General features: G+C 35.2%; 4 protein-coding genes across 6 annotated transcripts in view; 3 read left to right on the top strand and 1 right to left on the bottom strand.

Moving 5' to 3' along the window:
* On the top strand, positions 1-9722 carry LOC111416889 (luciferin 4-monooxygenase-like). The gene is made up of 6 exons (XM_023049002.2): positions 1-233; positions 7878-8088; positions 8141-8471; positions 8527-8847; positions 8899-9250; positions 9304-9722. The coding sequence occupies exons 1-6, from the start codon at positions 123-125 to the stop codon at positions 9601-9603; spliced, it is 1626 nt and encodes a 541-aa protein (XP_022904770.1). The 5' UTR covers positions 1-122; the 3' UTR covers positions 9604-9722.
* On the bottom strand, positions 9189-23411 carry LOC111416888 (splicing factor 3a subunit 1). Of its 2 annotated transcripts, none has more exons than XM_023049001.2 (10): positions 23208-23411; positions 22937-23101; positions 17958-18446; positions 17708-17907; positions 16936-17658; positions 16728-16872; positions 10218-10396; positions 9990-10163; positions 9819-9928; positions 9189-9450 (listed from the first exon to the last, which is right to left on the bottom strand). In XM_023049001.2, the coding sequence occupies exons 1-9, from the start codon at positions 23311-23313 to the stop codon at positions 9827-9829; spliced, it is 2283 nt and encodes a 760-aa protein (XP_022904769.1). In that variant the 5' UTR covers positions 23314-23411; the 3' UTR covers positions 9189-9450; positions 9819-9826. The 2 variants fall into 2 exon arrangements, with proteins under 2 accessions (XP_022904769.1, XP_022904768.1); XM_023049000.2 differs by having other exon boundaries at positions 9189-9439.
* Positions 23412-23572: 161 nt separating this feature from the next.
* The window catches only part of LOC111416914 (mitochondrial protein C2orf69 homolog), a 26643-nt gene continuing 22319 nt past the window's right edge, over positions 23573-27896 (top strand). The window contains exon 1 of one of the 2 annotated variants that reach the window (XM_023049035.2): positions 23573-23748. The gene's annotated coding sequence lies outside the window, so the exon portion shown is untranslated. Of the gene's footprint in view, positions 23749-23903; positions 24084-27896 lie in introns of those variants that run through there. The other variant, XM_023049034.2, reaches the window with a different exon arrangement.
* On the top strand, positions 24100-25531 carry LOC111416912 (TWiK family of potassium channels protein 18). The gene has a single exon (XM_023049031.2). It carries the CDS (start codon positions 24492-24494, stop codon positions 25515-25517), a length of 1026 nt encoding a protein of 341 aa, XP_022904799.1. The 5' UTR covers positions 24100-24491; the 3' UTR covers positions 25518-25531.

Raw genomic sequence — 27896 nt, 5'->3', positions numbered from 1 at the left:
TAAACCTTACTTATCGTCGAGTAACGAAGCCTAGCGGACGGATTTAAGATAATTTTTGATTCCTTCTCGAGTCAATTTAATAAATTTTAACCTAAAAAAGTTATTAAGGAAATTTTAAAATTATGGGTGAAGAAAATGTTTTGGTTGGGGAAGAATATGAGCGGACTATCTTTACGTCTTTGGGTAATATGGCCAAATTGTTATTAGAAGCGCACGGTGATAAAGTTTTGCAGGTAAGAAAATGTTAAAATTATTAATGAAAGGGGTGAAGAGAAAATCTCAAGATTTTCTTAATATATTTTTTTAGTTGTATATTGCAAATCATTGTATTACATACTAAGAGATTAGAATTTTTTTAAAATGTGGCAAAAAATCGTAAGAGATAACACAGTTCTCTCCTCTCAATTGAACTTGGATCAGTTACTCAGCATAAAATTTTATTATAAACAATAATTTAATAGAATCAATTACAGATTAAGACGATAATAACATTTAATTGTTATTAATTTTTGAACAAATTGCAAGATTTTAAATAAAATCACCTTGAAATTATTTCAAAATACCAAACAATTGTAACTTTAAATTGAACAAAAATACAAATTATTTTTGTTAAATTGTAAATTATTATAAACTCAAAAGGTAAAATCCTCTATGTTTAAAATAGAGGTGATGTGACTAGAACTAACACTAGCACTAGAGCTAATACTAAACCTAGAACTGAAAACATTCAAGTTTAGCCGTCTAAAGGTGGATTCATGCAACGTGTTTTAGTCGTAGCTGTTGGCAAGTCGTAAGAGTGGAAAGTTAAGGTTGGTTAAGGTATTGTGTTATAGCATGTTCATGCAACACCTTACGACTAAAGTGGTTTTTGTCCTAATCCCAACAGTTGCCCAACTTTTAACTTTTTAAAGCTAAAACAATCGGTCGTAACGTGACGCATGCGCACTTTTCCCTTTTGTGTCTTTGTAATATAGCAGTGTTTTGTTTTATTTTATAAATTGAGGTTAGGTCAGTTATGCTTTGTATTTTATTGTATTAAGGTTGTTGTGCGTTATTGTTTCGACAATTATTTCAATGGAGTCAAATGCGGACCAAATTAACTCAAAATGAATAGAGTTATTTTTATTTATCTCTTGTTTTGAAATTAAGCACAAAAACATTATTTATGAATATTTTATTAATATAAAAAATTTAAGGTCTAACGTACGATACACAGTCATATTTCCATGTTACACTTCCAATACCGTTAAAATATTCACACAACAAATCTCTATTTTTTGGAACCTTCTTGCCGCATTGTTGCTTCCAATCCGTCCTATATTTTGCAGTGGCATTATTCAGCTCGCCACTGACCATTTATAATTTCCCCTGATTTTGACTGAATAGTATCACCATATCCTGGAGGACAGTAGCTTTCGCTTTGCCATTCAATACGAAGGAAGTTATGCAAAAGTACTGTGGCTTTTACAATATTTTCTACTATGTCTACCCTAGCTATGATTGACCGCAGAATTCGCCACCGCTGGCAGAGTATACCAAAGGCATTTTCAACAGTCCTCCTTGCCCTGGATAAACGATACTTGAAAATGTTTTTTTCTAGCCTTAAGTGCTGTCCGGGATATGGTCTCATTATATTTTCCCTTAGAGGAAACGCAGGAAATGTCGCTTCCAGGCAATTTCTTTTTAAAAGGAATATCTATGTTTCCATTTAAAAAAGCTCTCCCGAAAGAAGATTTTTTACAGATAGTGCTGTCATGATTTCTTCCACTAGCTCCAATATCTGCTATAATGAAATTATAATCCGCATTTACCATGCCATTAAAACAATGCTCAAGTTATGTTTATAATTGAAGAACTCACTTCCCGATGCTTTTGGTGCTTGCATATGGATGTGTTTCCCATCAACAGTCCCGATACAGTTGGGCATGTTCCATCTTTTGTAGAATGTATCTTCAACAGAGGCTATTATGTCTCTTGTTAGCTCTGGTAACACTCTGGGCTGTAGTACGTTCCACGGAACAGTTGTTGTCTCTTTAATTATATAATGTACAGTGGAATTTCCCATTCGAAAATTTCAAGCTAGCTCTTGCATAGAACTACCTTCTGACAAATAACTACAATAATTTTATTACATAATTTAAATTTTTTTATAATATAAAATTAAACAAAAACTTACTGTAGGGTTACTATCAACCTTTGAGCGTGAAATTGCACCTTTATTTGGTGTTTTTGAAAAAGGTTCAACCAGTCTTAACAATTCCTTAAACTTTTCGAACGACATGCTAACATATTTAAAAAATTGCAAATCGTCTTACCTGTTTTCCAATATGTTTCTAATCTGAGTGGCATAATATCCCTCTAATTCTCTATTTTTATTGATTGGTCTTCTGCCAAAACGCCGTCGTCTTTTATTTCTTAATCTTTGTGCGATTAATAGAGCTGCATTCAAGCACATTACACTATCAGCGACAACAATTTTCTTTTTATTCATAATAAACAAAACAGTTTCACTCCCGATTTCTTAATTTGGCACGAGTTGTGGCACGACTGTTTATATGTCAAAATCTTCCTTTAATGTGCTGTACTTAAATATTGCATGAACCAATCCCTTTCCTTATAACTACAGCTAAAGCAAACGCTTATGACTATGACTAAAACTAAAACACTTTGCATGAACCCACCTTTAAGAGAGGTACGGCTAAACCTGACTATTTCTAGTTCTAGATTTAATGATAGTTCTAGTTCTAAAAAAATACCGGGTGAGTCGAGAGGAGCGGACCAAACTTTAGGAGTGTATTGTACACTAAAAGATAATGTAAAAAAACTGATATGTCCTTATCCGATTTTCTTTTTTTATTGCATAACTCTTACTGTAATACTACAATGAAACAAAATCTTATACATTAACATTAAATATTGATCATCAGCGTTATTTTAATAATTTTTCGGAAATATCGCCATTTTCTTCTAAACTAGCTTCTACTAGCTTTCCTATTTGCTGCATATTAGTGCGCCTCATATTTAGAATGTGCCTCAGAATTGTAACCCTAGGGTCAACTTTGACTTTGTATACTTCACTTTTGAACCAGCTCCATAAACAATAATCAAGTGCTGTGAGGTCTAGAGATCTTGGAGGCCAACTAATAGGATCACCACGCCCAATCCAACGCCCTGGAAACCTTTCGTCCAAATGTTGCGTGACCATCGTGTTGAAAGTACATTTGACTTCTAATGTTTAGAGGAACATCCTGCAGTAAATCATTCGATTCTCCAAAAGAAAGGGCGAATTAAATAACTGTTTATCATACCACACCACATATTTACCAAAAACTTGTGTTGAAAGTTGTTTTCGATTGTTGTATGGCGATTTTCATCCGACCATACGTGACTAATACGAGTATTATGTATGCCGTCACGGGTAAATGTTGCTTCATCCGTGAAAATAATATGCGATACAACACGATGATCATTATTTATCCACCGACAAAATTCGACTCGTTTAACATAACCTTCTGGCAGTAGATGTTGTACTTTACCTAAATGGTATGGATATAAGCATTACTTTTGTAGAATGTCTAATTGAACAGCAATTCTTTGTGGGCTGGTCGTTGCATCTTCTTCTAGTAGATTCAAAATATTTTCTACTTCATTTAAACATTGACGAGTAGCTCGCTCAGATGTTATTTTAACGATGGAAAGTGTACCGGGCTCGTGCAGTTTATTAAAAACGTTTTTATTAGGATGTCTGCGATTTGGAAACCGTTGACGATATTCATCTGTAGCACTCCCATTACAAAAACCATTTACAAATAACATATCTGTATACTCTAAATCGGAATAAGTACTTGGCATTTTGTAGCACTTAATGTCAATGAAAATGTCAAATCAACGTTAAATCGGATAACAACATATGAGTTTTTTTAACGTTTAACGTTTTTAACTTTTCAAGTTCAAATTGGCACCAATCAAATTTAAAAGGAACATCTAATTAGCATTCAATAATTTAACAAACCAATCTTTAATTCCTGATTAACATTTTAAATGCATAATTTTATACTTGGTAATAAACAATATTGTAAAGTCAAAAGGTGACATCCTCCATGTTTAAAATAGAGGCGATGTGCTTTTGAATTCCGGCTATAATCCTGTTACATTTAATTAATTTTTGAAATAATGGTCCTAATTATATTCTCTAATTTTCGAATTCTGTTTGAAACAAATTTTCTCGGTCATTTGCCTCCAAAACATTTGTAATTGAATTTGCCAACTCCGCCATTGCATCTGCTTTCAAAATTGACCAAGCGTGTTCAATTGGGTTTAGCATTGGACCGTAAGGACTTAGCCTTACAAATTTATGATGAAGAAATTCTTGTTCTTCAAACACTTGTTCAACACCACAATGGCAAGGAGCATTATCAATGACTAAAGCCTCTGAACATGAGCTATCTTGAGGTCTCCTCAAACATTGCCTACCAAACTCATTAGCCTCTTCTCTTTTAAATGACCCCTTTTTAATTCATGATAAATCAATTCCAAGCTATACATCCGATAAGATGCACATTTACTCCCCGACTACCGGCAATGATGAAAGTAGAACGACTTCCTTTTTGAACGACCTTGACTTCCCAAGATAAAGTTTGTTTCGTCTAAATAAATTATGAGCGTTTTTTCACTTTGAAGTTCAAGCAAATTCCTTATACAGGATGGTTCAGATTTTAATCGTGACACTTTATTAGAACGTAGTACTTACCAAAATAACACAAGTTTTTTATATAAACATAGAGTCGCAACTCTTTTGTTTTCGAGCTATGAGCAATCAAACTTGAGCCAAAAATTAAAAATTTTATATGTATTTACTACTTAAACTAGGCCTTATTTGCAAGCATACCTTGAGCTTGGAATTCACAACCCCTTTGAATTTTTTATAAAAACTTTTTAATGCTATGAAATACTAACAGAAGAAAATATGAGTTTTAAAGCTCATTCTTTAATGCTACTTTTTTGTCTGTTAACCTTTTTCTTAAAGTCAATAGCTTTTGCGCAAAAAAATAAAATATCGTGCCATGTGCCGCCATGTTTAGCTAAAATTATTCTAAAAGTTGGCTCTGAGTTTCATTTACGTCGAATACTTATAATTGTTGACGATTATTAATACTTTTTGACTGTTATTAAGCAAGAGTATCAATTTTTTAATATTTTTTTCTATTATTTAAAACAAAGTAGTTTGTTCAGACAGATATTCATATTATTTATGATTTTTGTAGCGGTTTAGATCAACCTCTACATAGAAATTAATTATTTTTATTTATACCAATCACAAACTTATGGTCAATTCTTTTACTTCACAAACTGAGAAGACACAACGACAGACTCGATATCTACATTACATCACTCAATTTACTTCTGACATTAGATTTATAAAAGGTGTTGCAAACATCGTAGCTGATACTCTCTCTCGAATCAACATTACCGACTTTGAATTTTCTTATCCCGATTTACAAGCAATTGGATATGCTCAATCAAAAGATAAGCAATTACAACATTTACTTACTAAACAATCCTCGAAAAGCATTGTTTGCAACTTATAAAAAGTAACTTCATTTTCAAATTTATCCCTCTGGTATGAGACTTCTTATTCTCATCGAAGACTCTATATTCCAGAAAATTTTCGCTATATTGTATTCAAAAAATGTCATAACATCTCTCATTCTGGATTTGGCGTCACTCTTCATTCTCTCAAAACACATTTCTTTTGGCCTCATATGTCAAAAGATATAAGATTATGGACCAAAACTTGTATTTCTTGCCAAAAAGTAAAGATTACTAAGCACATCAAATCTCCTATTCTGAAAATCCCTATTCCGAAAGGCAGGAATTTTTTGTTAATTCACATGCTTTTCTTGAGACCGAGCCGCTACTTACTAGTTTGCGAGAAACATTTTCCACTATTAGACCGATTCCTACATCACATCAATCTACAAAAAAAAACCTTTTTATCCATAAAGAACCCCTTAACTCTAATTTTGTTTTCCTAAAAACCGCAGGTCTTAAACGTACTCTTTCCCCTCAATATAAAGACCATATAAAGTTGTTAAAAAGTTTGAGAAAAATTTTGTTATTTTGCGCAGCAACAAAGAAGTAACGGGTTAATATCGATCGCTTACAACCAGCATTTTTACTAAATAATAATTGTTGTAACGCGATCAATGACAGTAGCAATATACCTCACTTTAAAAAGAAAAAAGTTCATTTCAATTTTAGTATAAACAGTTTTTCTATTATTTTTTGATGTTGCTGTTGATTCGTTTGTGTTTCTGTGAAAGGGGGACTATCTGTAGCGGTTTAGATCAACCTCTACATAGAAATTAATTATTTTTATTTATAAAATCATGTTACCTTTTTTGTCTCTAAGACAACAATTTATTTATCCAAACAAAAATTTATTGCTTTCCAAATTTTCTACACGTATACACGTTATGTAAAAGTCTCTAAAATTAAATAATTTATATTTTGAAATATTTATTACTTTTTCATACATACATATGTGTGTGTAATTGGTGACCCCGAACTACAATTTTTGTTATGAAAATCACGATTAACTTATGTTGTTTTGTTGGTAGTAGATCCTAGTAAGTGCACAACTTACGTAGTAGCCTATTATAAAGTAAATTTTTTTAATAATAGCAGCGCTTTGCAGTACACTGTAGCATATTTTATTTTTTTACGCAAAAACTATTACCTTTAAGTAAAAAACACTAGCAACAAAAAAGAACCATTAAAGAAAGAGCTTTACAACCCCTATTTTTTATGTTAATATTCCATAGCGTTAAAAAGTTCTTATAAAAAAATTAAAAAGGTTGTGAATTTTATCTCCCTAGAGGGCGCAAAGGAAGCTTAAGGTACGCTGAAAAAAGGTGTTAACCAGTAGTAAATACATACAAAATTTGAATTCCACGGTTTACTTATAATCGAAATAAAAAATAAAATGTAAATTTTTGGCTCAACTTAACCAAAAAGTTGCACCCTATGTTTATATAAAAAATTTGTGTTATTTTGGCAAGTACTACATCCTAGTGAAGTTTCCCGATTAATTACAGAACCATCCTGTATATTAAGATGTTTTTGTTTTCACTCTGACGGTGTTGGTTCTTTCCGGTTCAAAACGTATTCGTTTTAATATAAACATGAGGCCATCAAGGTGTTGTTGAATACAGTCCTTGCTTACATTAAGCTGAAACTCATTTCGTAATGTTTCTTGCAACTGCTTAAGTGTGATTTTAGGATTTTCTTCAACTTTAAGTTTAAAGAAACGGTGATGTTCATCTGTAATTTTTATTTTACGTTTCCCTTCTCTTGGTTTTTCTTTTTCTTTTTGATTTTTTTACCCATCTGAACTGTTCTTTTTGCAACACAGAAGAATATCAGCTAAATTGCGCCAGACGTAATTCGTATTGTCAACACAAATTTGGTGTTTTACATTCGCTGCTTCCTTTTTCTTAATATAAGGCATTTTGTAGACAGTTTGATTAGTGCCGATTTGAACTTGAAATGGTATAATGTTTAACATTTCGTTTAATGATTCTAAAAAATGTTAAAAATAAGATAAAGATTTTTAAAGATTTAAAGATTTTAAGAAAATCTAAAATGTTTGAAAAAGAACCATAAACCCTTTAGTAACAACTCAGCAAAATTTCATTTAAAAATGTTAACCAATTTGGGAGATAAAATTTTTTATAAAAATCGAAATGTCAAGAACATGAAAATAGAATATGTTTTATCGATTATTACATCTTATCGCAACTAGTTACATTAACATTTTTTGTTTATTTACCAAAACCCAGATAAGATAATCAACTTCAACAAAAAAATCATTTTAGGTTGACGCTGATACAAACGAAGAACAAACCGCCGCTCAAGTTTTAAGCCGTGCAGCTTCCTTAACTCGATGGCTAAGAACTCAAAAATTAATCACCCCCGGAGATGTGATAACGGTCGCCAGCGAAAATCGCTTAGAATACGGCGCTTTAGTTATCGCAACATTCTTCAGCGGTTGCACATTCGCCCCATTAAACCCAGAATACACACCAAGTAATACAACAATTAATTAATTAATATTGAATTAAACCAATTTTCATTTTAGATGAAATTGTGCATGTGGTAAATCTATCAAAACCCAAAGTAATTTTTTGTACCGATATGACAATAGATAATTTAGCAAAAACCATTGATAAATTTCCATTTGTTCGGGCCGTAGTTAATTTAGATAAGAAAAAGCCAAATTTGAAAGGAGTAAAAGTTCATTATTTAAGGGATTTAATAAATGATAACGAAGATATTAGCGAATTTGAAGTAGCGGAAATTGATCCAGATGATGCAGTGGCTACGATTTTGTGCTCTTCCGGTACAACCGGACTTCCAAAAGGTGTTATGGCCACTCATGCAAACATCACGAATTTTATGGAAATTGGGCGGTAACAAAAATAATTACCTAAAATAACTTGATTTATTAATTTTTATTTATTTTAGGTTAGTTGTGGGAGATTTACTCGATGAGAACGTTCATAGGGTTTTATTAGGTTTAACCCCATTTTTCCATTCATTAGGTTTTATGTACATGTTTTGCAACCTATTAGCTGGAAATTTGGTTATTGTTGTAAAAAAATTTAAACCAAAAATCTTTTTAGAAGCGATTCAAAGATACAGAGTGACCAATTTAGTCGTGCCACCACCAATTGCTTTATTCATCGTTAAAAACCGTAACAAACAATACGATTTATCGTCGTTAAAGGATGTTAGAACTGGCGCGGCCCCAATGAGTAAAGACATGGAGATTGCTGTTAAAGAAAAGTAAATAATAAAATTCCTTTTAAAATAAAGTTAACATAAAAATTAATTTAGGTTAGGACTTCATCATACTTCTCAAGCTTACGGAATGACAGAAACGACTTTGGGTGTAATTATAAGTCGTACTGGAAAGAGCAGGGTGGGATCTGTCGGACAATTAGTACCTGGTATGATGGCAAAAGTTATTGATGAAGACGGAAAAGCTTTGGGGCCATACAAAGAGGGGGAAGTTTGTTTCAAAGGACCTTTAATAATGAAAGGATACATTGGGAATGAAGAAGCAACTAGGAATACCATTGACAAAGACGGATGGATTCACACTGGAGATGTTGCATACTACGATAACGATGGTTATTTCTTTATTGTAGATCGTATAAAAGAATTAGTTAAATACAAAGCGTTCCAGGTAACTTAAAGAAATAATCAACTTTTATGATGATAAAATTTTGCGATTTTAAGGTTGCTCCAGCTGAATTGGAAGGAATCCTTTTAAACCATGAAGCGGTAATAGACGCGGCTGTAACCGGATTACCAGATGAAGAAGCTGGTGAATTACCATTGGCGTTCGTCGTAAAACGACCGGAATCCAACGTTACTGAAAAAGAACTTGAACAATTTGTAGCAGGGCAAGTTTCAAGACAAAAATTACTTAGAGGAGGGGTTTATTTTGTTGACGAGATACCGAAAAATCCAACAGGGAAAATTTTAAGGAGAGTTTTAAGACAGAAAGCTGTGCAACTTAAAAAATCTAAACTGTGATTTTTTTTATAAAATTAAGTTAAAAAGAAATTAAGTACAAAAATGGGGTCATTTTGTTATTGTTGTTGCTTTTTGTAATTATTTTTTTAATTAAATAAAGGGAAAAAATAAAAAAAATATTTTAATTTTTATAAATATAGGCAACCCAATCAACTTAGTTGTCAAATCAATTTTATAGGTTATTTAAATAAATCAAAATGAAAAAATGTACTTACATTCTAATTTACTTCTTTCGCCCACCACGTTCTTTAATTTGCAATTGAATAGTTGCACCTGGTACGATATTGTAATAAGCCAAAGTGTTGGAATCTTTAAAAAACATTCCCTAAAAATAAAGTTATTAATTTTGAATTAATAAATAAATAATTTTCGTTTTAAATTCTTACATCGTAAAATAATTTTTGTTTCGCGGGGGCCATACTCGTTTCTTCCTGAACCTTAACCTTAACGTTAGCGATAGTTTCGCTTAATGGCATCGTGTAACTCAAAGTTTGCCCATTTAATTTCCATTCGGATTTTTCTGGATTCAATGGAATCGTTATTTTTATTGTAACCGGGCTCTAAAATTAAATCAAAGAAATAATAATTTATATCTTACTTATTATATTACTTACGGTGTTTCTTGCTAAAAATACAGCTTCTGGTATCAAAGAATCTTCGTTTCTCATTTTTTTATTAATAGGTTCATCGTCGACAGGGCCCTCATTAGAGTGTTTAACACCCATTGGTATTTGTCCACCCATTTGAGGTGGCATTGGAGTTACAAAACCTGCCATAGGTGGTGGAGCGGCCACTAAATAACTTAATTAATATACCCAAATTCATTTAACAAAGGAAGTGTCGGAACTGTCCCTCACCGATTTCGTTGTAATTTGTGACAACGACAGTGTGGGCCAAAATAAGGTTTACGTATTTTTTTATACGTGTTAATAAAGACCCTGGGGCGAGTTATAAGGGTTGGAAATCGGGGCGAAATATATATATTCGCTTATAGGCTGAAAACGAAAATAGCTATCAAAATGTGGTAAATGTAAACTGATATTCATTTTTAAAGACCTTTCATTGATATATCACACATATATCTGAAGGCTGCAGGGGGTAAGTAAACTACCCCTACTTTTTTGGAATTATTTAAAAACTACCCTGTCGATTTTGGCGGCATTAAGTATCCATATAGTACGTTTAAAAATATTAATTATGTGTTTTTTCTCATTTACCTCTGACCATCACCTGCAAAGTTATGGTGTGTAATAGATAACCCCTTTTCTTAAGCGGTTACACCACCTTACCGCTCGGGTAAATAGGTATAAAAATAAAAATTTTTTGACACAACCAGTAAATTTATGAAACAATCTTTCTTGCACACATACACACAGTAGTTTTGTAAACAATTTGTGATATTAACGAATAACAAATATTAAAAAATGACGGAGATGTGATTCGATAAGTAGGACACTTTTGAAAATCGTAGATGATGGTGTACATCATATCTCTATCAGGCATTGCTTGAAACACAAAAACAATTTTTTTCTTATTTAGAAGGGTAATAGCTAAGGGATTTTTTCTTTTTTAAATTTTGACGAAATGACAGCTGTTTGAAAAAAAAACTCAAATTTTCATCGACATGAATTTAAAACATTCATAACTTTTAAACATGGCACCCAATCGAGTTAGATAATATTATGAAAAATAAGTGTTATAAATTTTAACCAAATTGGTTGAGTAGATCTTGAGATATCGTGTACATCAGTTTAAAAAAGTAGTTTCGAGAAAACGCAAATGAAAAACAGTACCTCGTCAACGTCTTAAAACTAAATATTTTTCTAATTATTTTCAATCTGCAGCTGTCTGAGCAGCGGTCTTCAATTTTCTGGCTTCTTTTGTCTCCTGTTGAGCTCTAATGTTACCAGTTGAGAATCCAAGTTATTGGACATTTGCAGTGCGTTTGGACCTATTACGAGGTTTAATAACTGCATCTCTGGTATATGCATCGTTAAATATACTAGCTGCAATATAAGATGCAGTCTCAACTACCTTTGCGCCGCTGTAGTGTAGTTTTGGAGCCATAGACCAAATGACAGCGTTCAAGCTTTCGTTGTTATTTTGATTATATCCTTCTAAATAGCGTTATATACTGGTTTAATTACTTCTTGAACATCTACAGGAATTGAATTTTTGTGTTAATACGACTTCAAAGATGCGGAGGCGTTCGCTTTCTGGTATGAACACCAGCTATCTTCACCGAATGGACACATGCCATGCTGTCATTCAGGACGAACAGTTTGGTTTCCGACCCAAACATTCGACCGTACACCAGGTACTGCGACTTGTCGAATACATAACCGAAGGCTTCAATCGAAAGCAAAGCACTTGTGCGGCGCTTTTCGATGTTGCCAAGGCGTTCGACAAAGTATGGCATGAAGGACTTTTGTTCAAAATGCTAGAAGCGGGCGTGCCCCTGGCGTTGGTTCAATTGATCGCGTCCTATCTTGGCGGTAGGAAGGCGCGCATCAAATTGAACGGTACGCGTTCGACAGAGCGAATCCTAACTGCTGGCGTCCCTCAGGGGTCGTTGCTTTCACCGATACTCTTTTGTATCTTTGTTAGCGACCTACCCCGGTGCGAGGGCACTCAGTTAGCGATGTACGCCGACGATGTGTGCATCTACAGCAGATCTTGGTCCCCCGAGATCGCCGCTCGTAGACTGCAGACAGCATCGGATCAGCTGCAAGACTACTTCGCAAAGTGGCGGGTCAAAATCAACGCTGATAAAAGTACCGCAGTACTCTTTACTCGGCGTAGACAGAGACCCCCCGATGCGTTGGTACTGCGAGGGAACGAGCTTCCCTGGCATTCCGAAACCAGGTATTTGGGTGTCATTCTGGACTCTAAACTAACTTGGAAAAGTCACATCGAGGCCATGGCGAACCGGGCGAAGGTAGCTCTGGTCAATCTGTACGCTCTGATAAATCGCCGAAGTAAGTTGGATCCTCTCCGGAAGATTCGACTCTACAAAGCGGTTATCAGACCTGCGATGACATACGCTTCTTCAGTCTGGGGTTACGCCGCGCACTCGCACGTGCAAAAACTCCAAGTGGTTCAGAACAAGGTCCTAAGGATGGCATTCGATGCTCCTTGGTTTGTCAGTAATGCGACACTGCACAATGATTCCCAGATGGTGACCATCGAGGAATTCATTCGGAACAAAGCCAGTACCGAGTTTACGCGGCTCGAAGACCACCCAAATCCCCTCCTAGCGGGATTAACGGATTACGACGTTGAACACCTTCGCCATAAACGGCCAAGGCTGCTTCTCGTCTGACGATCCGGGAACCCGACTGTCCTTTCCAAATCCACTTCCGATATCGCTAATTTAGCGAATATTAACTAATATATTTTCCGTCTGTTTTAGATCCGATGAAGAGGGTTAAGGAAGATTCCAGGAACCTCAAGAGGCCCGTCAAGTTCACCGTTCACCTTAACATAGGTTATTTTCCAAAAATATTTTAAAGGATTTTTTATTTAATTTTTTGATGTTTTTTGCAAATTTTAAATTATTTTGTATTTAAGAAGAAAAGCTTATACCTAATCCCAAAAAACCTTAAATATTTCCATCAATTTGTAAATTAATTTAAGTAAGTTTTCCTTTTCAATTACACTACCTTCATTTTTTACCGTTTTATTGTCCTTCCGTTTAACGTTTTTGTTAATTTTTTCTTTTTTCCTATATTAGGTACTGAAGATGAAATAATAGTTTCGAAACTTGTTTACTATTTGAATTAAATTAAATATTTTAGTATTTCTCATAAAAAGTTTCTACTTATTTCCTATATTAATTTATAATATAAACTCTATGAACTCTTTTTAATAGATTAATTATATTCGATTTTAGGTTCATTTGAGATGAAAGTAGTAACCCGTAGACATCTTTACGAGATCATGCGAAATTGTCCAGAAAAAACTTTGTCAGAAAAATTAGTTTTCATGGAAAACTATTTACTTACCGATAAGAATTTTAATGAGGAGGAGAAGGCAAATGTTTCTCAACAAATAAGAATTTTAAAATCCAAATTTAGGACTAAATGGCAAGGTGCTCATAAAAAACATGAAGTATTTTTAAAGCAAAATGCCGCTTGGTTAGATGGTACAATCAGCATTCCCTGTGAAAACCGAACTTCTGGTGTTGGTCGACCAACTAAAACCTTTGAGGAATCAAGCGAACGAACCAAGAGACGAAAAACAACAGAATTGCGAAGTTTATCGGTAGATGAAATAACATATGCAGCGCAAATGAAATTACGTGAATCTGGAAACGTATCTGCTTCTCGAGTAGTAAAAGACGTAGTAGTTTCCCCAAGGCGAGGACAAAAATATGAAACGGCATTTTCCGCTGCCAGTACTGCCGCGGCCGCTAGACAAATGTCACCGCAAGACGCTTTGGCGATGTTTGTTGAAGCTGATTTGTCCAGAAGACAATATGAAATTATTAGGACTAGCGACAAGAAATTATACCCATGCTACAGCGTTTTGCAACGAGCAAAGAAAGAGTGCTATCCATGTAAGGATGCCATAACAGTCAGCGAAACTAGTGTTGAAATAAAATTACAAAACTTATTAGATCACACTTCTTCGCGATTATGCGAATACTTAAAAGAAGTTTTATTAATGTTGAGCGATGACGAAATAAAAAACTTAGAACTAATATATAAATGGGGATGTGATGGCTCACATCAATCACAATATAAACAAAAATTTGAGAATACCACTTCATCTGACGCAAACATCTTTCAAAGTTCTATGGTCCCGTTAAAACTGTTAGCAAAAAAAAAAACTATTTGGGTAAATCCGACCCCCTCTTCAGCTCGTTTTTGTAGACCGATAAGGATACGATTTCTACACGAAACTGTGGACGTCACAAATGAAGAAGTAGACTATGTTAACAACCAAATTAAGAATCTAAACCCGACTAATGTTGCAATCCAGGGAGCCATAGTTAAACATATCTTAATTTTTTCAATGGTCGATGGTAAAGTGTGTAACTCCGTCACACATACTTCATCTACCATGAGGTGTTATATTTGTGGTGCTACCACAAAAGATTTTAATAACATTACGCAGAAAATCCCTGTAAAGAAAGAAACCTTGGAGTTCGGATTATCTATTCTCCATGCGAGAATTCGTCTGTTTGAACATATTTTACATGTGTCATATAAAATTCCCATAGGAAAGTGGCAAACGAGAGGGTCTAAAGAAGAAGCCGATATTGTAGCCGATAGAAAAAATGAAATAAAGAATTTATTTAAAACCGAAATGGGATTACTGGTGGACATTCCTAAGCCCGGTTTTGGTAATACCAATGATGGGAACACAAGCAGAAGATTTTTTGACAATCCTAAACTTGCTGCTAAAATTACTGGAGTTAATGAAAACTTAATATTTCGCTTCAAGGTAATTTTAGAAACCATATCCTGTGGAAAAAAGATCAACATTGAAAAGTTTGGCACTTACACCTTGGAAACTGCCGAAACATATATTACTTTATATCCATGGTATCCGATGTCCCCAACCGTTCATAAAATTTTGCTGCATGGACCTGACATTATTCAAAATGCTTTGTTGCCCATAGGACAATTGTCAGAAGAGGCAGCGGAATGCAGAAACAAACATTTTCGCAATTACAGGGAGAGATTTGCGCGGAAATGTTCAAGAGAAAAATGTAACGAAGACGTTTTAAATAGATTACTTTTGACGTCAGATCCGCTGCTCTCTTCGATAAGGCCAAAGGGAAAAAGACTTTCCAAACCTCTGCAAAAAGAAACAATTGAAATGTTGCTTCCTGAAGAATCAATTGACGAAGAAGAAGATTACGAAGAAGATGAAAGCGAAAAAGAAGATGAGGAAGAATATGAATAAATATTGTTTTCCAGTGTATCTATTTTTTTAAGCAAGTATGCATATTATTGTTTGTGTGAATTGTCATTTCTACCCTAAGATAAAATAAAGTGGTTCCTAGGCTTAAATACATATTTCCGGGAAATCTCGTTTAAATAGGTATTCTAGTTATTGTTTGTGTTTTTCGTTTATACTTGCAATGTAATTTAAAAAATAACCTATTTTATTGAAATTTGTTACAAATATGCTTGGGATTTCCTATCCTGCATTTTGGAAAATAATGAAAGATATATTTATTTTAAGCAGGTAATCAAGTTATTGTTTACATGTATTCTCATTCTACCTTCAGGTAAAATTTAATGCAAGCGTTGTTATAAACAAAAAATACAGTACATTTACCTGTTTTCTTATTATTTTGAATTATTTTCATATTACTTGCCTCAAAAATTATTTTTAATATTTTTTTCGTGTTTAGCATATCAAAATACGTAAAATAAGACTATAAACGAATTTTGGCCAACTTTTGATATCAAATACCCCACTGTGCGTCGTGCAGAGTAGGGAAGACCCAACGAACAAAGCTACTGACTATTAATAAATTCGCTGCAGATAACTTTAAAGTGTTATAATTTCGGAAATAATTGAAATAGGAAAAAAAAGAACATATGTATCATTAACATTTTTTTCTGGTAATTGGATTAGCTATCATATGTCAAAGTTTTATGGTGAGCTAATAAATCATGTATATTCAAGATTTTTGTGTAGGAGTTTGAAAATTATTAGCGAAAATATATTTTCTACCCTAAACTTCTAACCCTTATAAGTACTATCAACGTATAAAGAAATCATCGTGGTAGATTGCACCAACATCGACAAGCAATACTTGCAAAAAAATTAATTCTTAGGGTGGTTAGGGTAGTTAACCCTAGCAGTTAACCTCAAATATCGACAGGGTAGTTTTTATATAATTCCAGAAAAGTAGGATTAGTTTACCCCCTGAAGCAGTCAGATATATGTGTGATACATCAATGAAAAGCTCTTTAAATATGAATATCAGTTTCCTTTACCACATTTCAAACGTTGCTTTCGTCTTCAACCTATACGCGAATATATACCTTCGCCCCGATTTCCAACCCTTATAACTCGCCCCAAGGGCTTTATTAGCACGTATAAAAACACGTTAAACGTTAAAAGCACGTTCCGACACTTTCCTTGTAAGTGATAAAACTTACTCATTAAAGGTGGTGGCCTCATTTGTGGAATTGGAGGTGCTGGCATCATCATAATAGGTGGTTGAGCTGTTAACATGGTAGGTTGAGGTGGAACTTGAAGAATTGTGGCTTGTGGGGGTGCTTGAGGTGCTGGTGGCTTTATCGGCTAAACAATAAATTATTTTAAAATTACAAACTTGATTTTTTTTTAATTTTTTTATAAACATACCACAGGATTTGGATTTGCTTGAGGTTTCCCTGTAATAACAGCTGAAGTTTTTCCAGCTTTTGATGCAACATTTTTAGGCCCAATTTTTTCTTTTTCCTCATCTGGTAATAAACCTTTTACTTTGTGAATTTGATGAATCTGCTCTTCTAAAGTGATATTTGCCCTAGCGGCCCTAGTAGCCGCTTCAACACTAGAAGTATGTCCATCCCAAGTGACTTTCTCATCTTTTCTAACATCCTCCTCACCAATTTTTTTACCAATCGCTGTCTCTTCATCACCGACACCAAAAATATCCGTTCTTCTTTCGGCCAGTTGCTTCAAGCTAGCATCGATTGCAAAACCGGCAGCGTAAACATTATCTTGATTCATTTTTTCACTGATATGTTTATCTCTTTGCTCAACCCATCGTGGATCCAAAAGACCAATTCGCATATGTTCTTGTACTTTACTTGCAGGAATTTTTTCTCCAGTTATTGGGGATATTAAATAATCATCACCAACAGTAGGTCTTGTTACTTTTACGGCTTGTTTTGGATCGTATTTTTTCACGAGGACTTTATCGGGAGCGGGGGGAAGTGGAGGTTGAATTTGTGGTATATTCGGATGACTATCACCTTCGTCTCCAGAACTTTCTTCATCCATATCTTGAAGACGATTATCATCTTTTGCGTCTTCCCTTTGTTTTCGATTTGTATGATCTTCCATTGTACTTAAACCTTCATCCTATTCGAAAATTATAAGTAAATTTAAAAAATAAATTATTAAAAAGTACCGTTCTTGATGGTTGATCTTCATCATCACTTTCCAACTGCATCTCGATATCTTCCCCTTCCTCAACACGTTCTTGAATAAGAATTCTTGCACCAACTTCTTCCGGAGTTGTTGGCGGTGGAAAATTACCCATTTCAAAAGGTTGATAATCAACAGTTTCAACAACAACGAAGTCATGCCAATCAATTTGAGCATAAGCCACTAAAATAAAAAAAATTAAATCTAATCTAACCTCTAAATTAAATTCAAACCTCTTTCTCGTTCTAAAATTTCTTCTTCTTTAGCTCGTTGCGCTTCTTGATACTTAAGCCACTCAGCTCGATATTTGACTTGATCGAGTACAGCGGGGGCGCTTTTAGCTTCATCCCTTAAACGTTGTTGCATACTTTTCGGTGGGATTAAAACTTTTGTATATTGTTCTAAAAGTTTAGTGAAATATTGGAAAAGAGAGTGTTGCGGTCGTAAAAAATCGAATTGGAAATTTCTTTGTTCCCGATTCATCAATTGGGTGAGAAATTGCCGACCGTTACGTGCCACAAATTGAGCTGTAAGTTTCACTATATCTAAATCGAGGGCTGAAATCGAAGGTGGATCAGCTATGAATTCAAATTCCGTTGGCGGTTCTTTAGGTACAAAAGGTTGTTCAACAAATTTTAAGATTTCTTGTTGTTTTTGTTGGGCGGAAACATTTACTGATAGTTTTGCTATTGCCGCAGGTAATCCAGAAGTTGGTTCTTGACCTAAAAAAAAATCATCAAAATTAACCCAATTAACCAAAAAATTTTTTTTTAATATTAATAAAAACAATCAGAAGAAGCTTTCTCGATTAAGCCTATCAAAATACTCAAGGAAGGTTTTTAATCTTCCGAATACTCAACTATGGCTAAATTTCATCATTTCAATAAAAATATAACCTAAAAATACCGGGCCAAGACATTAGGTGAATGGGAGAAATATAAACAAGCTCTAAGGAATTACACCAAAAACATACATAAGGCAAAAAGAGAGTCTTGGAGGAGTTCTGTGAGGGAGTGAAAGACACACCCAGCAGTGCAAGAATTCAGAACATTCTCGCTAGAGATCCGACACTACCCCCGGGCTCACTTAAGCGGCCTGACGGTAGTTTTACGGCCTCTAGCAGAGCCTCGTTAGAGCTTCTCATGCAGACCCACTTCCCAGGGAGCCTGATGATGAAGGCTGATAATGCCACAGCGGGCTGTTCCTGCAAGGCAAAGCGCCCCTCAAATACGGATTGGAATGTGGCTAGAAAAGTCGTCACTTGCACATCCGTGGGCCAGGCGATTCAAACGTTTAAGCCGTTCAAATCGTCCGAAGAAGACAATATCTTTCCTGCTTTGTTACAACAAGGAAGCTCACTGTTGTTGCCTAGGGATGTGACGAAGGAAACTTTAGTGGTAAGACCTTGCTTGAATTTATTATGAGTAATAACTTGGAAATAACCAACCAAGGCTGTGAACCCACGTTCGTCAATGCTAGGTGTCAGACGATTATTGATTTGACCTTGGCATCGGCGAACGTATCTCAAAAGATTAGCAACTGGTTAGGTGGTTAGGTGTGTCTGCCAGGAGGCGTCTATGTCTGACCATAGATGAATCACTTTTGATTTATGACCAATTATGCTCTTGCAAAAGAGGATCCGGGATCCAAAGCGGACCGACTTGAGCATTGTTGCAAGCTGTCTAAATGAGCAATTGCGTGATTTTCCAGATGCCCTTTCTGGAAATACCGGTGAATTGGAGAATTATTCAAACCTCGTGGGTGACACACTTCCACAGAGCATGTCCTTAGAGAATTGTGGAGGAGAGAGGAAGGGCTACACCTTGGTGGACTCCTGATCTACATTCACTGAGGGTTACTTGTAGAAAAGCTTTCAATAAAGCAAAACAAAGTAAACCCAACCAAACTCTGACTGGTTCAAAACACATCAGTCAGAGTTCAAACGTTTAGTACGACAAAAGAAACGACAAGCCTGGAGAGGTTTTTGTGAAGAGGTGGAGAGCGCTGCTGAGGCCTCACGCCTAAACAAAGTACTATCTCGTGGCCAAAAACACAGTTCTGATATTTTAAAAAAGTCAGATGGCAGTTTTGCCAAGGATCCAGAAGAATCGTTGCATTTACTAATAGATGTTCATTTTCCAGGTTCTTTGCAAGATTTCTCAACGCTTCTACACCAAGTGGAATTTAACAGCTCTCCTACCAGCCAGGACTGGCAGATAGCCCACCAGGTTGTACAGAATGAGTTGGTTGAGTGGGCCGTTGGCAGTTTTGAGCCTTTCAAAACACCCGGACCCGACGGTATATTTCCTGCTCTTCTTCTCACTTGATGAGAGTTTTTAAAGCCTGCTTAGCCTTCAATTACGTTCCCATCAGCTGGAGGAAGGTTACAGTAACCTTTATACCAAAGAATGGAAAAAAGGACACAACGGATCCTAAAGCCTTTCGACCAATTAGTTTCTCATCATTTCCTTTAAAGACACTTGTCTTTCAAGTGTCTTTAAAGGAAATGTGAACATTACATTAGGGAAAATGTACTTAAAGCATTTCCTTTGCACTTGCACCAACATGATTATATCAAAGGTAAATCTGTGGATAGCGCACTACATATGGTAGTGGAGTCTATTCTGGGAACTTTCCTTGACATAGAGGGAGCGTTTGACAAAACCACCTTTAGTAGTATTAACCTGGTATTGGAATCTCGAAGAGTGCCATTGGTCATCGCGGGCTGGATAAAAACAATACTAGCAAGCAGAGTTGTTCAGGCTAAGGCGAAATGTCACACAGTACAGAGAGCTGTGGTTAAGGGTTGCCCACAAGGTAGGGTACTCTCACCGCTTCTCTGGTGCTTAATAGTTGATGATCTCATTCGTGAGTTAAACAATAAATATCTCTTCACAGTTGGTTACGCCGATGACGTGGCTATCTTGTTAAGAGGTGAATCTGACAATTTTCTTTGTTACAGAATGCAGCAGGCGCTTAAACTTGTTGAATAATGGTGTGAAGGGCTGAATGGCTCTTCACTAAACGTTAAGTGTGCCAGTTTCTTGGCACACTTAACGCCACCCAATTTCTGTAATAATCCATTAACCTTTGCTCCAGAGGTGAAATATCTGGGCGTTATCTTGGACAAAGGACTAACTTGAACATCACACATTAGTTACAAAACCAAAAAAGCAACGATTGTACTGACCCAGTGCCGAAGAGCTATCGAGAATACTTGGGGACTAAATCCGAAAGTCACAATGTGGATCTACACTTCTATGATAAGACCCATGGTAGCTCACGGAGCCATAGTTTGGTGCTCAGCACTAAAACATGCATATAAAGCTAAATTGCTGCATCAATTGCAATAACTGGCCTGCCTGCTAATCACAGGCGCCATGAGATCTACACCTACGCTTGCGATGGAGACTATGCTGAACGTGCTGCCCCTAGATATTTTTATCAGGGAGGTGGCCGTGAAGGCCTTGCTTCGATTGCGATCAGTAAATGATAAGCAGGTTAGAAAAATGGGAATAGTCCGGAGCAAGCTCTGGAATGAGGCTGTTCGTAAACAACCCCTCCTTAAAGCTCGCACAGACTACATTACACCTACTTTCTTAGGCAAACCACACTTTGGCATTGAAACGATACCCCAGAGCAACTCAAGCTCGGGCAAAACGCTGACCATCTGCACTGATGGATCAAAGAAGGCTGGAGGTTTCGGAGCGGGAATTTTCTAGCGTTATATTTTCCACTTCGTTAGGATCGTATTGCACGACTGCTGAAGCCGAATTAACTGCTATAAACATAGCCGCCGATGCGATCATCGGCTCCAAAAAAGTCGGCAGAAACATTGTAATCTGCTCTGATAGCAGACAGGCTATGCTGGCGGTTGGTAGGCACCAAACTACATTATCGTTGGTCAAACTACAACAACGTTACGATAAAGTGGCGAAAAGGAGACATCGGAATTAAAAGACATGATTATGCGGACAGACTGGCGAAACGGGCGGCTAACAAGTCACCGATCTCCCCTGAACCGTTTGTACCACTAGCTGTTAATACAGTATCAAAACTGATAAACTCCATCTCCTATCGAGGTTTTGGCGACAGATGGGATGGGACAGCAGCAGGTGTCTTTGCTAAGAAAACTCTGCTCTACCCTTACCGGAAAAGATCTACTCAGTTTCTGGGAAAATCAAAAAGTGACTTGAGGCTTCTCACCCACATCCTGACCGGACACTGCAGGTTACGTAAGCACATGTTTTACATGAAGCTGGCGAATACACCCCTCTGTAGAGGGTGTGAAATGGAAGACGAGATGGTAAGTCATATTGTTTGTGACTGTCCCAACTTCGCGTACTTAAGGGAATCCATTTTCGGAGTACCATGGCTCCAAATTTCGGATATAAGGAACATACCTTTCTGATCTATATTAACGTTCATGAAAAGATTGAGCTGCTTTTCTGACTCTTGAATGAACAAGCTTATGCTGATGACTGATGACATTGTCGTTATGGTTAAAGGAACCTGTTTGTCCAGGATATTTAAAGTCCTCCAGGTGACCCTAGATTTCATTTGCGCTTGGTGTAAGGGAGAGAACCTCTCGATAAACCCGCAAAAGACAATTGTTGTGCCCTTCACCAGGAAACGAAAGTTGGATGGACTAATCCGCCCAACTATCCAAGGTGAAGAAATTCCTTTCCTAAAGGAAGTCAAATATCTAGGAGTAATCCTAGACAAAACCTTGTCATGGAATGGACATTTGCAGGGAGTTTTGCACAAAGCTAGACTATCCTTGTGAACTTGTCGCAGCTTTTGTGGAAAAAATTGGGGTCTTACCCCTGAAAGACTGTACTGGCTCTATGTTACTGTGGTTAGGCCTGGTATAAGAAAGTCTGACAGACTTCAGTTATCAATAAACTTTCACGAATTCAATGAGTAGCTGGATTGGCAATCTCTGGTTGAGATTGAACATGTTTTATGCCGCTACCCTGCCATTAACCATATCAGATTCTCGATTTTTGGGTCGCAGTTTATCTCCTCAAAGGATGTGAATGACCTTTCACCGAGCAAGGTATTAATGTTCGTTAAGAGTGTTGGACTGCAATATCTATCAGGGTACAATAGATGCTTAGGGTGGCGGTGCAAGGTTGGTCTGCCTACCCGATATGTAGTCTATGTAATATAATGTAATATAACCTAAAAAAAACAAATTAATAATAATTACCTTTTCCCTCTTGAAAATCTTTAACTTTATGTTGATAATAAGCATGATAAGGATCCCCGGTATTGAGAAAATTAAACTTGGGGTTTCCAATTTCATTTTGGCGAATCCGGGCTTCAAATTCCGGTCCATTTCTCGCGACGAAACTTGCAGTTTTATCGACGATGTCTTAGCCGCAATTTCAGGAAAATGCACTCTAAAGCGTAAAAATACCATATACTTACTAATTAGAGGTATAAACTGCTAAAATGGATGATTATATTAAAAAGGATACTCCTAACCTCTGGGGGAGGGTAAATTATCCCAACAACGGGGTTGATTGGACCCGGTTCTTCCTGATTTTCCGGTGGGGGATTAACCGGCACATCTACGACCGGCATAACTTTAATTAATTGTTAACTTTAATTCGAAAAACGATGTTTAATCAAATTTTTTTGCAATGTTGCTTTTGACATTTGATGAGAAGCGTTGATTAAGTGCGCCATCTAGCGTATGTTATATTTAAATTATTAAAAAAGAGAAAGGATAAAAGAAATAAATTGTTTAAATTTGAATTTATTTATTGTTAAACTTACAATTATATTTAGTAATATTTATTTATTAATATTCATTATTATATTTTAAATAAAAAATTTTTTTGACAGTTAATAGCGCCATCTGTTATTAATTATCAAAATAATATACAGCTACAATTTATATATAGTTTAGAATTACAATAGTTAAATAATTCTCGATTTAAATTATTTAAAAAGGTTTAAATTAGGATTATATGAGTAAGAATGGTGTTGGGAGTGATTTTGAAGATTAAAAATATGGTAAGTAAAAATGATTGGTAACATAACCTCAAATTAAGATTTTGAACTTGTTTTAACTCGTTTATTTTTTTAAGTTATTTTACTAATTAATTCTTAGATTTAAGAAATATTAATTATAATATTTAATTCATTATTATATTTTAAATTAAAGAAAAAAAAATTTGACAGTTAATAGCGCCATCTGTTATTAATTATAGAAATAATATACAACAACAATTTATAGTTTAGAATAAAAATATTTAAATAATTCTTGATTTAAATCATTTAAGAAGGTTTAAATCAGGATTATTTGAGTAAGAATGGTGTTGGGAGTGATTTTGAAGGTTCAAAATATGGTAAGTAAAAATGATTGGTAACATAACCTCAAATTAAAATTTCTTGATTTAACTTGTTTATTTTTTTAAGTTATTTTATTAATAAATTCTTAGATTTAAGAAATATAAACATTAATAAGTAAAGTCGATTGAAACGAATAGTTACAAATAGAACCGGCGTCCCCAAAAATACCACCATCGAAAAAACTGAAAGATTAATGAATCATAAATGAAAAAGTAGCATACACAGAGACGAAAACTTGTTTCGTAAATCCTCACGCGTCGACAAGAATAAGGCCATTCGTTCCGTTTTCGTCCCGATTCCCGTTCCGTTTGCTTTGTAAATTAAATCTGGCACGGTTCCAAACCTCAATGCTTTATAAATAGGCCCCAATATTCCACATATACAGTTAAACATTAGTAACCACGATGGAGGGCAGACCAAGAAGAAGTTTCCGAAGCTCGACGCGAAGCCGGGAGTCTTCATCAACAAGCGATGTTTCGGCTAGAGAAAAAATTAAGGATTGTTGTCGAAAATTAGTGGCTTTTATGTGTACCCAGGTCGGTGTGGGAGGACTAGTTGTTGGTTACACCGCTGTCGGTGCTTTCACATTTCGTTACATCGAAACATTAACAGATGATGAGAGTTATCTCCAAGTTGAAGAGGCGAGAAATCGAACGGCTACGGAATTATTTCAAATCGTTTGTAAAGTGAATGTTTTTAATCGAACAGTTTTCGAACAAGAAATTAATTCAACTTTGCGAAAATTTCAAGATAAAGTTGCTAATGAAACGAAATTACACGGTTATAGTGGTAGAAAAAACATTGAGATTTGGACTTATCCAGCGGCGTTAATGTTCTGTTTAAGTGTTATAACGATGGTTGGGTATGGAAACATGGTAGCGAGGAGTGATTTAGGAAAATGCGTAACTGTTATTTACGCAATGTTTGGAATCCCTTTGTACGTTTTATATTTTATGAATATGGGTGAAGTTTTAGCGGGGTGTTTTCGGTGGTTATACACGTGGTGTTATGAGTGCACAACGGAAAGAGACGAATCGGAACCCCCTCGGAGGGTTATTGTACCCACAACAGCTTCGTTATGGGTGATTGGAGTTTATGTTTTTACCGGGGCGATTATGTTCGCGGCTTGGGAGAATTGGTCTTACTTGGATAGTACTTATTTTTGCGTTACAAGTTTGTGTAAAATCGGTTTGGGAGATTTCGTACCGGGCGCGAATATATCTGAATCGAAAGGTGGGAATTATTCGAAACTAGTCGTTAATTTTATTTACATGTTAATCGGTTTAGGATTAGTCGCGATGTGTTATAATTTAATGCGCGAGGAGATTCGGGTTAAAGTGTCGGAATTTAAAGAGGACATGGGACAATGTTTGGAAGATACTCGACAAAGGTTTTTGAATTGTTGTAAATGGTGTAGAAGAAATAAATAAGTTTTATTTAATAATTTTATTTATATTATAGTTTAGGGGTGGGCAGAGGTGAGATCAACAGGTGCTTTTGCGAACCACGTCATATTACTAATAAAATTGGATTCGAAAAGTAAAAGTTAATTGAAAAACAGCTAACAAAAAACAAAATATTTAATAATTATAAGTTCAGCCGATTTTCCTTTGATAATTTTTTAAAATTCCGCGTATGATTTGTCAAAGCAGTTCGCAGCAATTCTTTGAGATGTTTAATTGTGAGCGATATTTTTTCTTAACTAACTTTATGTGTGAGTGAGTAGAAACTCTCACAAGAATATGTTGTAACAAAAATTGAAAATTGTCGACAAGATGCATTCTTTAACCTTTCGGCAGGCGCGTCTATTTTTATTACACGTGCAGGCGCGTAGTGTACAATGTACACATAGGAAAATTTCTTCGTTTGGGGGACATGTACATCTTATTTCAGAAAAAAAACAATAGAGAGAATACACGACACTTTATTGTTATATTTTATGTGTTTACAATATAGAGTATAAAATAATGGATAACTAATAAAGTTGGACCGCGTTATATATCACTTGATTAAGCGACATTTTATCGGTTTTAGAGATTTTCATGCTGTCTGGTAGGTAAAGGTATAACTTATCTTAGAAAAAATGCAGAATACCGAAAGACTTAAAATACTATTTGTTTTAAAGAATAAAGCTAAGCGCCAATCACGTTATACGATTTTTATACGATTCGTTAACCGACTTATAAGTAACACTAGGGAAGTGCCATACGGCGATTTTCTTGAAACTTGGCATACAAGTAGTGTATGGAAAAATATTCGACACGTATATTGTCATTTCTGCCCGATCGCCGCGCCGTTTTAAGGGTAGAAATCAACCCTTTTCGATGTTGGAGATACGTTCGATTATTTTACGAATTATTTTTACGATTGTTGCGAAATTATGTCACTAAAGGTTTTTGAGGTCGCTGATGACAAATCTGATGTCCGTTTTTAAGAATTTAAAATGGAGGGCGCATTTTTTAAAAAATTGTACAACCTTGATAAAAATTGCGATAAATTTTAAAAAATGTAACAAATGAGGATAATTTTAAAGCGGATTTTTAGGAAACGGCTAATATCAAAAACCACCCCTAACAGTAACGAATGGAAACTCATCACTACAAGTAAGGATGCATGTAAAAACTTTCTACAAAGCAGACACACTGAGGGAAATTATTCTTGACTCTCAAGAAAAATTTATTCTTGAATGTATTTCTTAGAAACAAGTACATATAAGATACTCTTAAAACAAAAATATTTTTTTGTTTTAAGAATAGAAATATTATCGAATGAAGTATGTCATATTCTTAGCATCGAAGAATATCAATTTTTTGTATCAAAAAATTCATGCTTGCGTCAATAATTTATAATACTCAAATGAAGAATTATACAAGATTGTTGTTACATGAATAACTTTTTCTAAAAAGAAAGATAGGTTATTCTTGACTTAAGAAATCTATTCTCGATACGAAAATGGGATTGTTGACGCAACACTAAGATACTCTTTTTCAAGATTATTGACTTTCACTAAGAATTCGTTTTCTTGAGAATCAAGAATATTTGTATACTTGCTTTGAGAATATATGGTTTTTCTTCACTCAACAAAATGATCTTCTTGTGGATATACAAGAATATGATAAGCTTGAGCCAAGAGTAATAATCTTCGTTCAAGAATATATTTCTCTCTGTGCAATATTGCCGTATTTGCAACAAAGGCAAATCAGGCAAATTAACATCCGATTTTGCCATAAATTGGTTCAAACACGGTTTTTACCAAACACCCGAGAAAACTCTGTTCTTTTGTTAGATTCTTGGACTGACCAGACTGAAAAAAAATTGGACAATATTGATAAAGGCAATAAAAATATCCAAGTTTTTACGATTCCCGCTGGAACAACTGAATTCACTCACCCGCTAGACGTTTAAAATTTTAGGTTCTGGAAGAATTTTTTAAGACAATTTTCTGACATTGTTATACTGTATAATTATGATGTAAATTTATATTTACGGAACAACATTCTCATACTACAGTCTTTAATACACAACCAGTTTTCCTCTGCTAGATTTAAGAATATATATTATTTCCCGACAAATGCGAAACCCCTGCAGAATGATATTGCAATAATTAAATATGCTTGGTGTTTGACATCAATGCGTATGCAGCACTTCTTTGCGGTAACAAACGACAACTCTCCACATTACTGTACTAATTTTAAAGTATAGGTCAAAACAGCACCCCGATTCGTGAGAGGCAAGAAGTCTCACGTTCAAAAAGCACCCCAATGGGATGAGAACCCTATCACGTCCACGTCGTTCATCCTTGGTAGCGC

Source organism: Onthophagus taurus, chromosome 3 (genome assembly GCF_036711975.1).
Source record: "Onthophagus taurus isolate NC chromosome 3, IU_Otau_3.0, whole genome shotgun sequence".
Taxonomy (NCBI): domain Eukaryota; kingdom Metazoa; phylum Arthropoda; class Insecta; order Coleoptera; family Scarabaeidae; genus Onthophagus; species Onthophagus taurus.
This window is presented reverse-complemented; position numbering and strand designations above follow the sequence as displayed.

What these genes read in the sequence shown, in the direction of transcription:
- LOC111416912 (XM_023049031.2), top strand. Translation starts at nt 24,492, where the DNA reads ATGGAGGGCAGACCAAGAAGAAGTTTCCGAAGCTCGACGCGAAGCCGG.
- LOC111416889 (XM_023049002.2), top strand. Translation starts at nt 123, where the DNA reads ATGGGTGAAGAAAATGTTTTGGTTGGGGAAGAATATGAGCGGACTATC. An exon ending in ACGGTGATAAAGTTTTGCAG is followed by an intron (nt 234 to 7,877) that starts GTAAGAAAATGT and finishes AAATCATTTTAG; the next exon opens with GTTGACGCTGATACAAACGA. An exon ending in AATTTTATGGAAATTGGGCG is followed by an intron (nt 8,472 to 8,526) that starts GTAACAAAAATA and finishes TATTTATTTTAG; the next exon opens with GTTAGTTGTGGGAGATTTAC.
- LOC111416888 (XM_023049001.2), bottom strand. Translation starts at nt 23,313, where the DNA reads ATGCCGGTCGTAGATGTGCCGGTTAATCCCCCACCGGAAAATCAGGAA. An exon ending in GAGGCCACCACCTTTAATGA is followed by an intron (nt 10,397 to 16,727) that starts GTAAGTTTTATC and finishes TAAGTTATTTAG; the next exon opens with TGGCCGCTCCACCACCTATG. An exon ending in AACAAAAATTATTTTACGAT is followed by an intron (nt 9,929 to 9,989) that starts GTAAGAATTTAA and finishes CTTTATTTTTAG; the next exon opens with GGAATGTTTTTTAAAGATTC.